At 46.5% G+C, this 14,292-nt stretch overlaps 1 protein-coding gene across 1 annotated transcript in view; it reads right to left on the bottom strand.

Annotated features, from left to right (window-relative positions):
* AHCYL1 (adenosylhomocysteinase like 1) overlaps positions 1-9,445 on the bottom strand; it is a 38,547-nt gene extending 29,102 nt beyond the window's left edge. The window contains 1 exon segment of the mRNA XM_086391717.1: positions 9,043-9,445. Within this exon segment, the coding sequence (XP_086247843.1) occupies positions 9,043-9,162 (120 nt within the window). The 5' untranslated portion in view covers positions 9,163-9,445.
* Between the last annotated feature and the right edge of the window lie 4,847 nt (positions 9,446-14,292).

Genomic DNA, 14,292 nt, shown 5'->3' with positions numbered 1-14,292 from the left:
AATCTCAAGGACCCTAAGAGTAAGCTTAAATCAAGAGTAAACCAGAATACCAGTTTCAACTGGTATTCTCTGGGCAGTGTTTCTAATGCTAAGTGTTCAGAACTTGGTGGGAAATTCAAATGACCTTTCCCATTATGTCTAAGGACACTTCTACGCTTCTAGCCTACTGGCTTGTGGTTCTCATCATCTTAGCTCCAAAGATTCTCTTACCTATTTCTGGCATTACTAAGCTGCCAGAAATTTCCATCAATTTCTTACCTGCAGTTCTTGGTACTGCATTATCATTCACATTAGAGGGGTTCAAGAAAAACAACACTGGCCAGCTGAAGGGGAAAGTAAGCCAAAGTCACCAAGAGAGTTCAACCCACTTTCTCTAAGGGACAATCATCTCACGGTATTTTACTCAGTGAACAGTTATTGACACTGTAGGGTGCAAAGCCCTTCATACTATACATATGTTATGGGATATGGTCCTTGTCCTTAATAGACTTGGTCTAGAGAAATCAAATGAAAAGATTCGGATATCAAGTCAGTACTGAAAACAGTCGGAAAAGTACTACACTGAAATCAAACCTACTTCTGAGATACACAGTGGAGCAAATTATTTTACTGAGTTTTGATACTCAGCCTAAAGATGTGAGCCCCCTATTCTAAATACTCCTATGGAATGAACTCTAGAGCTCTTGGGGTATCAAAAGTTCATTTGAGGACAATGGGGCTGAGAAGGTACAAAACCCCCCAAAGTTACTGAAATGCTGGTTTCAGTGCACACAAGTTCCTGAGTTGAACCCTCAACGCATTGATAATGAGTCTCTTAGGAAGCTGAGGAGCATCCCAAAGAGGGGGGTGAAAAGAACATGAACAACCTCAGCTTTGTTTCAAGGACAAACTGCAAGCCTGGAAATTTAACCTCAGCTGTTTCTGAATCTGTAAGGGAGAAAGATACCATGGCTTAGAGCCCTGTCCTTCTAAATCAAGGTTTTTAAAGCCAGGATCCAGAGATAAGTTTCAGGGAGCCCCATAAATTCTCTGAAAGCATAAATAAGTTTTTGTGCTCTGGAATTTTGCTGAAGAAAGAACAGTGATTTTTGTAAGATTTTTAAAGGGATCCATGATTCAAAAGATAGGAATCACTGTTCTAGAGTCTCTAATCCAGTGACTACTTCACTGGTTTGAGCATTCCCTCAAACTGGCAAAAGAGAAGCCTATTTATCTAGCTTTCACACAAATTTGTCTACTAATTGACCTCTTTTGAAGTTAGAGACAGGATGCTGCATTTTGAGAATTCAAAGCAAAGAGCTCTTTTCTAAACGCTCAAAATAAAGCTAACTGTCATGAGAGCCCCAAAAGGTTTCCCTTAAAGCCTCTGAGTAAGGAAACAGTGCAGGGTGGTCAAAGGAGGCAGAGAAGAATCGGTCCTCTTAACTTTCCCTGACAGGCCTCTTCTGACTTCAGGATCCTCAAACCGTTAATAGGGTTAGGTCATAGCCCCGAAACTTTGACTTGCAGTCAAGCCAGTCCTGGGGTAAAGGGACACAGTGATTTCCATTATGCCCATGGAAACCTATACTCCAAAGGTTCACCTTAATACAATTAAAAAGTACTAAAAGACGTGGAGCCATTTATGAAAAACAGAACTTCCAAAATCCTGCTGCTGCTGCTGCGTCACTTCAGTCGTGTCTGACTCTGTGTAACCCCACAGACGGCAGCCCACCAGGCTCCTCTGTCCCCGGGATTCTCCAGGCAAGAATACTGGAGTGGGTTGCCATTTCTTTCTCCAATGCATGAAAGTGAAAAGTGAAAATGAAGTCACTCAGTCGTGCCCGACTCTTAGCGACCCCATGGACCGGAGCCCACCAGGCTCCTCCGTCCATGGGATTTTCCAGGCAAGAGTACTGGAGCGGGGTGCCACTGCCTTCTCCATCCAAAATCCTAACACTGCTCAAAGCTCGGAGATATGAACAGCTTCATTGCTACTGCTGCTAAGTCGCATCAGTCGTGTCCAACTCTGTGTGACCCCATAGACGGCAGCCCACCAGGCTCCCCCGTCCCTGGGATTCTCCAGGCAAGAACACTGGAGTGGGTTGCCATTTCCTTCTCCAATGCATGAAAGTGAAAAGTCAAAGTAGAGTCGCTCAGTCGTGTCTGACTCCTAGCGACCCCATGGACTGCAGCGCACCAGGCTCCTCTGTCCATGGGGTTTTCCAGGCAAGGGTACTGGAGTGGGGTGCCATTGCCTTCTCCCGAACAGCTTCACTAGGGAGGCCAAAATGAATGAAACATGGTTACACTCATCTGCTCCAGCCTTTAGTCCCTTCATTCTGCTACTCACCAGCTCACCATCTACCTCACAGAGCTGTGCACAATGCAGATCAGCACGTGAGCACTTTCCTTGGTACCTTGAGCACACAGGCACAGTGGATCCCACCGATGCCACTGCACACACACAGGTTCAGGAAAGAAGAGACAAACACGGAAATAACAGGGCTTGCTCGAGTCGGGCAGTTCTTCAGATTGTAAAGAACTAAACTTGAGGCAGGTCCAAGATGAACAGCATGGAACAGTGAGCAGTCCCAAATCCTTCCTGTTTAAGCCTCCCTGCTAGCACACAACTAAGAACAGGGTGCCCATTTTAAAAGAACTGAACTGGTTTGGGCTGGTAAAGGAGAATACTTTAAGCCCATTAAGCCGGAGAAATTAAGTACAGGGGCACATTAGCTGAGGCACTGGGGCTTTTAAGACAAGAAAGCAGAAACAAGCTTTGCAGTCTTAGATCTGTGGTTTTGTCAAAGTCCTTTCTCAATCTCTACCCAACATCACAAATACTACCTTTTACCAGCAGTTCATTACACTTTTTTACTTTGTGTCCTGTTTGGGCAGTAAATGATTAACCCCACTGTACATTACTAAGCAGTACTAATCACTATATACATTCTGAGATTAAGGTACTTGACCGAATTGTTTTAGAAAAACTGAACAGAGATAGGAACAAAAATGAAACCCGTATGACTGTCAACAAAGGCAAAGGGTGAGCCACCCTAGGTCCGTAATTGCTGTGGAGTAAAGGCCACACATTTCTACAAGAGAAAATCAGTTACACATAATTAAGAGCAGGCTGTTAGAGGAGAGAGAAACAGAACCTGAGTGGGTTTGGAGGGAGCTGGGGTACATAGGGATGGGATCTGAAGGTGACTGTATACACAAAGACAAGGTTACAGCTCAGAAGAGCCTCTGGAATTGCTTCATGTGATTCTAGGAGTCTAGTTTTGGAAGACTCCCAAACTATTGATTGCAGGTTAAGGAAATAAACTCCTGGACTCAGCTAGGCCAATGTCTGAGAAACACCCATATTCTATAGGTACACTGTGTGTCACAGGGAAAGAGGTGGGGGAGCGGTCCAGTAGAACCCACCTCATTTCCGTTACAAGCTCTAAGCTCTCCCACTGTCTCTGTACCTCCTGGAACTCAGTCTAGTGTTCAACAGGAATAAGCTCTACATAAAATAACATTTTTGTCAGGGAAATTTCCTGCTGAAAGATACTCCAATAGAAACATCTTTATTTTCACTCTTTGAGAGTATTTTGAAATTCCATATAAAGCAGGGTACTTTTGTGTAAGAAGGCACTCATTGAATAGCAGGCTGGGATAACAGGCATAAGCCAGAATTGTACTAGGCAAACCAGGACATATGGTCACTCTAGTCAGAAACAAATAAATACACTAATTAGTCTTTATTACATTCTAATCTCAGCTATCCTGTAGTACTATCATTATTCCTCATTTCACAGATTAAAAAAAAAAACAAACGGAGGTTCAAACAGGTTAAGCTACCCAAGTTGTCCAAAGGTCACATAACTTCAAGGTGGTAGATTCTGAAGGCAAACCTTACTGCAAAATCAAGTGCTTAACTTACATTGTACTACTCCTCACAGTTTTAGAAACAGAAAGGGGGACATTAAGAGGTCTTATGTAACAGCGAAACCAAAGTGGGATCGCAAGAGAACTACTTGAATGAGATAAAGGGAAATGAGACAAAGGGAAATATGGAATCAGAACAGAATTCATGTGAATAGAAATTGATGTGAATTTTTAAATATTTACCACATTCAAGGCACTGATAGCACTGACAAGAGTTGGAAGGAAAATCTGTGTTAAGAATCTGTCTTTAACTTTGGATTCTTGGATTTCAGGAAAAAAATTATATTCTATGTGAATGGATTGTTCTTCATACAAGAGGGGTGTGCTTCCGACCCACCTCAATGTGATGTATTCTGAATTATTATATCCAGTACAAGGGTGGCCTTTCTTTATAAAATTTTAATATTCAAATTTCCAAACTTGAGAAACAGTCAGGTATACATGATTCTCCTTTAGTGGCTAGTTCCTTTAAGTAACAGCTTCAAGAGAGCATTAAAGGGTTTATTTACAGATTATAACTACTTGAGGTGGCAGAATAAACTTTTAGGAGTCACAGGCAACTAAAGATCGATATGATTCTATGTATCAAAATATCTTTTACAAACAATTTTACAAGAATAATACACTGGGTAACACACTGGAGCCGGAGGACACCCTCCTCAAGAAACAAAAGGTACAGATTTATAACACTGACAGCAAGGAATGTAGACAATGAACAGATTTCTGTTACAAGCTAAAAATCTAAAGGAACTTACAACAAAGTAATATGAAAACTGTGCCTGACAAACTGAACAGAATCCAATAAGAAAAAGAGAGCTAATCAGTATCTGTAGAGAAATCTAAAAGAGATAGGATCTTCTTACACTTCTGACTCCTGTTCAAAGACTGCACTACAACAGTGGTCATTCTAAAGAGAAGTAACAGATACTAATGATGTGGAGAGGATAGGAAATGCCAATCTATCAAATCACTTCTCAGGGAATCCAAGAAGTACTGGTGTGAATTTTATAAAACTGCACCAAGAATTAGCCACAACAAAACCCTGACTAAAAAAAAAAAAAAAATCCTGTATTTCACTTAAATGTCTAAGCATTACTTACTGGGTCTCTATCTGGTATGCTTCCTAAGTCTCAGCTGACCCTTCTGATGAATTAGTTCCACATATGCTTTATTCAAATACATCCTACAAAGAATATCCTACAAGCAAAAGTAGTTCTGTCGTGTTCTTTTTCTCTTCTTCCTACTATGTTGGTGGTAAGGTTTGACTGTATAGATCCTAGTCAAATGCCTAATGTTTCACTCTACAGAGTCACTCTATATGTTCAAAAGTACAGGTGTTCTGACAGGCCTTCCAAAGAAACGTGTCTATCTCAGGAGGCTTCCTCAACAAACTTGGGTTTACACTATGGGGGGAAATTAAAAAAACCAACAATCCAATTTGACATAATCTCAATTTCCAAAGGCCCAAGGACAAATATTACCATTGCAATACAAAGTAGCAGAAAAAGAGGGATGAATACCCAGTGAAGATGAAGAACTGGCTGACTTGTTCAGTTTGACTGATAACTGCCAACATTAAACAAGGATCCTCTTCAGCTGTGATACAATGTACATGGCCCTTACAACTCAAGGTCTCCTTTTCTCTCCCAAATTTTCCTGGCAATTCCATCTGAAATCACCAGTGACAGCTGGCGAACAAGACTTCACACACAAATCATACTATAGCTATTAATACTATCACATGAAAATATCCTTTAGAACTTAGCAGAAGTTGCCTCCCTGAGGAATTGGTATAGATTATTTCCCATGTCTGCTAATAAGACTGTAATTCTGATTCATTCTCCAGCTCCTAGGGAGCTTAGGGTTGCATGTGATGATCAGCCAGCCTCATCAATTGTCTTAGCCCTCAGGGTTAACAACATTTTTTCCCTTTTTTCTATTATTTGGGCTCCTCATGTATATTGTATGTGTCCTGTGTTGTAAATCATTTCAAATGCTCATTAAAGACAGAGAGTATAAGTATACTAATATATTTCTTTTTAAAAATCATTTTTGCTTACTCCCAACATATACCTATCTGCACATATTCTAAACACAAAGCACTTATTCGGCAGATAAGAAAATTGAGGCACAGCAGCTCATTTGCTCAAGTTGGGACCCATTTAGCTGGCTTTCTGATACTCAGATCAAGCTTTGAATAGGACTGTGGAGTCATATTATCTACATAGTACTGTGGCAGATCTCACGGCATACAAAAATGAGTAACTTGTGATTACAGTTTTAGAATCTTGCTATTTATGCATTTAATGGAAGGACATCCAAACTTCCCCAAAGTGAATAAAACTTCACAAGTTGCACAGGAATCTGATCTGACTGAAGACCATCAGGGTCACCCTGAAGTAACCTATAGCCTCTGGCTGGCACCAGAAATGTCCTCATTTCCTAAGGGGCCTCAGGCTTAGAATGATCCAAGGATTAGCTGGTTTAGAGCCATGCTGAATTCTCACAGGCAAAGGACAGCACTATTTGAAGAGGCCTTTTCTCACACCATTCAATACATGCCAAGATAAAATTTTTTCTCTTACTTTGCTCATGCTTTCTCACATTATCAACACATGGCAGAAGTACAAAAGTGACCTAAGTCATAATGTCCAGTTCAGCTAAAGTGGTGAAAAAACAGTTTACTTAGGACTTGCTATGTGACCTTGACTAGTCCTCAACAAACCCATTAACTAAATAAAGGCCTTTTTTATCATCACTGGGGGAAGGGTAATTAGTCATCATAAAGCACTTTAATAGAAAGTGCTGTGCAAACACTAAACAACAAAGCTCACAAAGAGCAAGATTAATAAGAAACACAGGGGTACATTTACCAGCAAATGGAAACTTACAACAGGGTCTTCCCACATTCCTGGCAGAGACCACTCCTTTGAGCTAATGGAATATGAATCTCTTTTTACAGATTTTTCATTAGTACTTGACCTGACAGTGATACACATTAGCAACATTCCGCCTTGGGAAAAAAAGGGGAAAAAGAGTTATTTATTCCTGGTAGGCAGCCATACAGACATCTCAATTACCAGTTAGCCAGCCAGATGGGCAATTACTATTTGAATACCTACTATATGCTTGGTACAGAGCTGGGGCACAATGGATACAATGGTGAACACGCGTTGCCGCCTTTATGGAGTTTACAGTCTACAACACAAACTTTTGTTTTATTACTAGTGGCACCTGCAGGAATAAAACCTTACTAAAATAAAGGCAAGTAAGAATAAAGAGGCCTAATCCCTGAAGCCACTAGGCCAACAAAAGGCTATGCGCAGAGGAAGAGTTCAGGGAATGAGGGTACCAGGGTGTTCCCATTCTTCTCCCTAACTCATCGCCAAGTACTATCCTTAAACATTCTGCTTAGGTACACTTTGTCTCCACCTAGTGCAGATTACAACGGAGAAGGCAATGGCACCCCACTCCAGTACTCTTGCCTGGAAAATCCCATGGACGGAGAAGCCTGGTAGGCTGCAGTCCATGGGGTTGTACAGAGTCAGACACAAATGCAGCAACTTCACTTTCACTTTTCACTTTCATGCACTGGAGAAGGAAATGGCAACCCACTCCAGTATTCTCGCCTGGAGAATCCCAGGGACAGGGGAGCCTGGTGGGCTGCCGTCTATGGGGTAGCACAGAGTCGGACACAACTCAAGTGCCTTAGCAGCAGTGCAGATTACAAAGGGTTACTGCTCCAACAAAGCAGTCAGCTGAACTGAGAGCACTAAAAATAAGATTAATCAGACTTCTTAGAATCAAGGGATCTTCTGCAAGGTTTTATAAGGCATTCCGTGGGGTAAGATCTAAATTTTGTGGGAAGACAGAGCTACAGCACACAATGGTGACCTATCTTCTCAATCCTGTATTAGATTTCTGGAGTGGCAGGTTAATTTCCTTAAAAGAAAAAACAAACAAAAAAATCATCTCTCCCACAGCCTGAAGGACTGTCACTATCTACAAATCTTGCTTTGTGCAGCTTACACCAGCAGTGCATCCCATCAAACACTGCAGGTGGGGACAGCCTTGAAACTCTGTCTTTATATAGGAGGGAAATATTTACCCAGGTTCTTACTGGTTTCAGAAAGGTCACCTCTCTGCAAAGGTTCTCTTGTTCTCCGTTAACTGGTGCCAGTGATGTAGAAAATCAAAATGTGGTTGGCAGTAAACACTCAGAAAGCACCAAGGATCCCAATTCCATCACTCAGAGAGCTGGTTAGATTAATACTTCCAAAGGCTGCCATTTAATCTTCCAAAATAAAAGAATTAGAAGGATGGTCTTTGAGCTCAACCCACAGCATAATAGACTAAACCTGTTCTTCCTCAGTAAGTGCAGTAAAGAATGAGCAATCGCTCCTTACCTCCCACCCCTCCAACCCACCCAAGCTCCTTTCTCAAGGGATGCCGAAGTGATCTATTCACACGACTCTACCATCAACCTGTATCCGTGAGTGTCTGCTGTCACTAACCTCCAAACGTTAATTTCTTACATGTGTCGAAGCAACTAGACGACCACAGATGAAAATTAGTCTTCAATTTCATGCTGCCCTCATGCTTTTCACCTGCATAAAAGAGCTAGCTAGCTCCACGCATTTTTTTTTTCCCCATCTTGCCTCCAAGATCACACGCAGTTGTTGGCTAAGCCGGCCACTGCTCCCAAAGAAGCACTATCAGATTTACCTGCTCACCTGAGGGGAGAGTTCCCGTACACCCTCATCCCCTGGGGCTGGTCACTGGGGTCAGCAGACTTCGCTCACCTCTCTCCCACTCCCATCTCTGAGGCCCTTCATCTAGGATAAGTCAGCCGCAAATTTAAGGCCTGGCCGTGCTGGGTTTCGAAAAGATCCCGGAGGACTTGGGCCGAGGGACAAAGGAAAGTGAGGTCAGGGTCGGCCTTTCCAGCTTGGGATAGGCCTGGGGCCGCTCACTCTCCACCCCTCACACCACCTCCGTAGTCCTGGGTCCCTGAAACCTCCCCCCTTAAGTCCCAAACTAGCTGGAGCCCGGGGCCGGGGCTGGCTCGCGCCCCTTCCTCGAGGCCCCAACCCGGACCCCCGCCGCCACCCAGAGCCCCCGCACCTTTTTGGGCGCCTTGGTGACGGTGGCCATGAAGGAGTACTTCTCGGCGTCCTCAATCTCCTTGGCCTGCTTCAGCTCCTCCCCGACACCGGGCAGCGGCATCGCGTCAGGCATCGACATCCCCCGGCCGGCCGGGCCCGCGGCTGACCCGCCGCCCCCGCCTCTTTCCCTCACGGGCGCCCGCCCGCCTGCCCGCGCGGCGCCCTCCGACACGCGCTCGCCCACCCTCCCGCCGGGCCCCAAGCTAAGCCGCGTCGGGTGCTGAGGTGCTGTGGCCCGCGCCTCCTCTGCTCCGCGGTCCAAGACAGCCGGACAGCGACAGCGGCGACAGGAGCACCAGAAGCAGCAACGCGGAGCTCCGACCGGCCCGCGCCGCCACCTCCGCCGCACGCAAACACGGACGCAAAGTAAGGGTAGAGGGCGGTGACGCCACGTCGAGTACTGGCAGCTCCCAGCGGGCGGGGGGAGAGGCGGGGAGAACGGCGCTCTGTCATGACGTCACTACGCTGGACTGGGCCGCTGAAGCCACCTTTTCTTCCTCGCTCGAGGGGGAAGGGAAGCTCCAGGGGTGAGCCGCGCCCTTGTATGCCGCCAGGTGGCGCCATTACCTTGCGAGGAGCGCGCGGTTCCTGCAAGGTTGCCGCGGTGCTGGAGGGCCTTTGGACTGCGGAATGCCAGGGGAGGCCTCAGAAGGGTGTAGGGATGCTTGGGAACGAGTACCAGAGCCTTACACAACACAGCCTACAGCCAGTCCTAGGAAGCTTCCGGCGCCCTAGGTAGCCCACTCGCTCAATGCCCCATGCCCAGGCTCTTTGAACCAGAACCTCCTTCCCAAGAGGCAGTGTTTGCCTCTTTGACACCGTAAGAGTGGGCAGAACAGAACCAGAGCAGTGTGGTTTCTGCGCAACACTTTGTGACCTCCTCCACCACCGTCTCCGCTGGGCCTTGCTTGTTTACAAGTTCTTCATGTCGCGGAGCTGATGGGATAGGGCTAACGATGGGTAAGAGGGTGGGAGAGGAAAAGGGGTGGGGGAGGGGAAGAGAAGTCGACGAGCCCTTCCATCCCCCCACCCCCAAGCGTTTCACTCTGCCAGCTTCCAGGGCAGCACTAGGGCATTTATGAAATATTCACATGCTTTTACTGGGCCCGGCTATGTGCTACCCCTGTGCCAAGGCCCTGGATAGTACAGATGTGTGTAATACGTTTTTTGTTTCTAAAGGCTTAGTCCAGCTGGTGAGGCAATGTCAGCTGAGGTTGCTTGTCCTTTGACATTCAAATGACATTGGCTCAAATGTCCACGTCCTGTGGAAAGTCCAATGCTCCCCCCTCCCCGATTTCTGTGAATTACTGGGGGGACAGAAATTTTCAAGGTTACCTCTGGCTCTAGTTTTCTGCCTCATCTGAAGTTTTAGTCGCTATTCTGGTCTTTGTGGCTGTTTCTTTAGTTCCTGCTTGTCAATTCAAATGTGGAGAACAGTCCCTTCTCCTTTCAACCCCCACCCCTATTCCAAAACAACCACAAAAATAATGCTGTAACATGTAGCAGAACTTTTAATGAAGTTTTGTGGGCCACAAGGGAGAGGTTACATCACATCACAAACAATTTGAAGTCACATTTCTGAAATGTTCTAAAAAGTTATTTTGGCCATCTCGTCACCCGGGACTTCTCATTAGCCCCACCACCCCACAAAGCTCCCTAGTCTATTGCCTGTTTCATCCCCTGTCCTCCTGTTCCTCCCTTCCCATGCCTCCGCCTCACCCTTCCCTCTTTGATTGACTGGGAAGCCAGATTCCTCTCCACTCTGCTGAGTGTTCAAGACTTCCCAGGGCTCTTTTCCTAAATTCCTCCCATCCCACCTTCTTCCTTCCACTTCAGAGACCCAACAGGTCAACTCTGAAGAAAGAAGTTGTGGCTTGAAGTAACATTTTCCCAACTGGTTTACAAAATGTTGGGAAGAGTGTAAAATACTTGCTTCTGGGGCCTCAGGAGTCTTAGTCAGAGAATCCCATGTTCCAACCGCCCAGCCCCATGAGGTTGCCTGTTTGAAATAGGTTGTGGAAGTGTCTGGAAGGATGCATTTCTGCAAATTTTCATTTTAGGATTCTCTCCTCTGCCCACTCTTTTTTAATTAAAAAAAATTATTCAAATGTAGTTGATTTACAATGTTCTGTTAGTTTCGGGTGCTGTAAATACTTTTTTTTCTTTCTGGCCATGCCATCCTGCCTGTAGGATCTTAGTTCCCTGAGTAGGAATCAAACTCAAGCCCCCTGCAGTGAAAGCACAGAGTCTTAACCACTGGACCACCAGGGAAATCCCGCCTATACCCACTCTTTCAGGCCCCTCGACTTCCCTCTCAGAAGTATTCATGTAGCAGAAGGGACAGAGATTGGGGAGCAGAATACGAGATTGATCCATAAGGGTGCCAGACTGGCACTTTCCTTCTTATTTCTCAGCTGAGGCCAGGAGCTATGCCTGCCCACCCAGGACTCTCTGGCTGTATGGCCTGAAGTAGCTTTCATCGTGTGGGTTTGGCCAAACTGTTGGCAGCGTCCAGGGATCAGAGCTGTCTCCTTAGAGACAGAGCCAGCTAGAACAGAGGTGAAAACTCCATATCCCATGAATAGGAAAGCATGTGACTTAGGTGAGCTTATTTGAAAAAAAGAAAAAAGCATGGATGTCTTTTGGATTTGATTTCTTAAAACTCCTGTTGTCTGAGAGCTTTGTGGTCAGCTCCAGCTCTGCCATGCATGTTAATGTTCAGACTGCTAGAGAGCTGGCTGGGGACTGGAGTTCAGCCTCTCTTTTATTCCGCCTGAACCAAAGTAACAGGTTTTCCCTCATACTAGACTCACAGAATTGCCTGCTGCTGCTGTGGACAATGGTGACAACAGGGCCAGACCTAGAGGAAGCAGTAACTTTGCAGTCTGAGCAGAAAGAAGATCAACAGATGTGACTTCACTTACCTGAGTGCCCGGCCCAAATGGAGGCTGGGGAGGCTGGCCGAGGGGAGTCAGAGTGCTTGCACTGAAAGTGGGGGGCCAGCACGCCTTGCCCGGGTGGAAAGGCAGTAGGCCTAGGTGGCTCATGTCAGGCGAGAGCCACCAAGGGCGTTCCTGGAAACCAGCCCCCTGCAGAGGACATGGGCGGTTGCCATCCCACCCGCCAGGTATGGGCTGCAGATCAAAGCGTTCACCCAGTCAGAGTGTGATGACATGACACTGGTGAGAACCATTGCACGCTCCCTCCTCCCTCCCCCGATGGCCCCACAAGGCCATGGCTGTGACTGCCTATGCGTGAAAGAAATAAACATCCTACCCAACCTGGCCCTGGGTCTGGCTACCAGCCTACCCACCCAGCTCTCTGAACTGAGCCTCTATGCTGTGTCAGGTGGGTGAGTCAGGGCTTACTCCCCTGAACTGCATCACCCACACAGAGACGGCAGATGCTATGCGGACCCAAGGTCGGCAGGGACCTAAGGACAGGTGCACCTGTTATGTGTGGTGGGGGGAAGTAGTCTCCAAAGGGTCTAGAAATCAGAGGGGGGCCATGCTCTAGAAAGGAGCAGTCTGAGGAGAGAGAGATGAACTAGGACATGCTGTCACCACAAGCATGGTAGCACACTGGTACCATAGGTGGGCTGGGACTGCTTAATCAAATTCATTCTTCTGTCTACCCCCCCCCAAATTACTCTCCATGTGCATTCATTTTTTTAATTCATAAAATCTACAGTGAATGCTGGGCTTCCCTGGTGGCTCAGATGGTAAAGAATCTGCCTGCAATGCAGGAGACCCTGGTTCGATCCCTGGGTTGGGAAGATTCCCTGGAGAAGGAAATAGCTACCCACTCCAGCATTCTTGCTTGGAGAATCCCATGGACAGAGGAGCCTGACAGGCTACAGTCCCATGGAGTCACAAAGTGTCAGGCACGACTGAGCAACTGACACACACACACCATGACTGCTGAAGATGTGCTCAGAGCAGTACTAGATGCTGGGACCACAGAGACAAGTGAAGTGCCGATCTCTACCTGGGAGTGATGGTGGGTGGAGGATGGGAGGGTGAGCAGGAAAGGCTTTATACAGAAGGTGCTGCTCCAGCTGACTCTTGACAGATAAGCAGCTGGAAAAGCCAGGGAAGGTATCTCAGGCTGAAGAAATAGCCTGAGAAAATGCAGGGCCCTGAGGCATCCTGGCATATTAGGAGAGCTGTAAAGATTTCAGTGTGGGTGGGGCATAGGGGCAGGGCTGGGTGGAATGAGAGCCACTGTGAGAGCAAGATCCTGCGGAGCCTGGTGAGCTGTGGGTGGGTGGTGGTGAAGGCGAGGAGGAGGAGAAGCAGGTCAGGTGGAGAGACTGCTGAGATAAGGAGTGAACTTGAGCCGTTTGAGTTTTATATTTGTGTGCAGTGCACACATATCCCAGAGGCCCCGGCGCTCCTAGGGTGGCGCCCTTCACACCTGCCTGCTCCCTGCTGGCCTGGCACACTCCAGAGCAGGGCTGTGCTCTCCCTAGGGCCCCTTCACCTCCTGTGGTACTGGCTCCACTTTAGCCATCTTCTTTCTGTCCCAGAGCTGCCTGATTGTGCAACCCTGGAGGCACCATAGGTGTAGTAAGTGATGTGAAAGGTGCCCTGGGAACACAGCTTCAGATTGCTGATCTGCCCTGCTGGCCCTGCGGGGACACCCGGGGCAAGATTGCTGGCTGTACCTCTGTGGCTCTGGGCACTGGCTCCCCTGGTGGGCCTTTCTTCTACTTCCCTCAATCCCCTGTTCCCCTCTTCTAGCCTTCTTCCTGCTCTTCTCTGCAATGCCAGCCCTGTTGGGAAGACTCTCCGAGGGCCAAGGCCAAGGAGAAAGGCTCCTCCTCCTCTTCTGCTTATGATGATCATATGTATTATTTATTTTACTATTTATGCTCACTTTGAACATACTCTTTAGAGGAAAGAAAAACCTATGAAGATGAAAATCTCTAGATCTCCATAAGTTCACTTGCAGTTCTTCTCAGTTTACGGAAGTGTACTTTTGCATACCTGATCGGTATGTACATGTCATTCCGTTTTGGTCAAATTATAGTATTTTGAAAACACATTACCACATACTGAGATTGTTTACATACTTATCATTGTCAGTGCTTCCCAAGGGTGCCATCATATTGCCATAGGAGTTTGCTTAACCGTTATCCTCTTGTTCTTAGAGTTCTTTCCAACTCAGTGCAATATAAACAGAGTGTATGTCAGGGTAGGAACAGTAT

This window comes from Bos grunniens, chromosome 3 (genome assembly GCF_055505025.1).
Source record: "Bos grunniens cultivar Pamir isolate PY7600 chromosome 3, Bosgru_T2T1.0, whole genome shotgun sequence".
In the NCBI taxonomy this organism is placed as follows: domain Eukaryota; kingdom Metazoa; phylum Chordata; class Mammalia; order Artiodactyla; family Bovidae; genus Bos; species Bos grunniens.
This window is presented reverse-complemented; position numbering and strand designations above follow the sequence as displayed.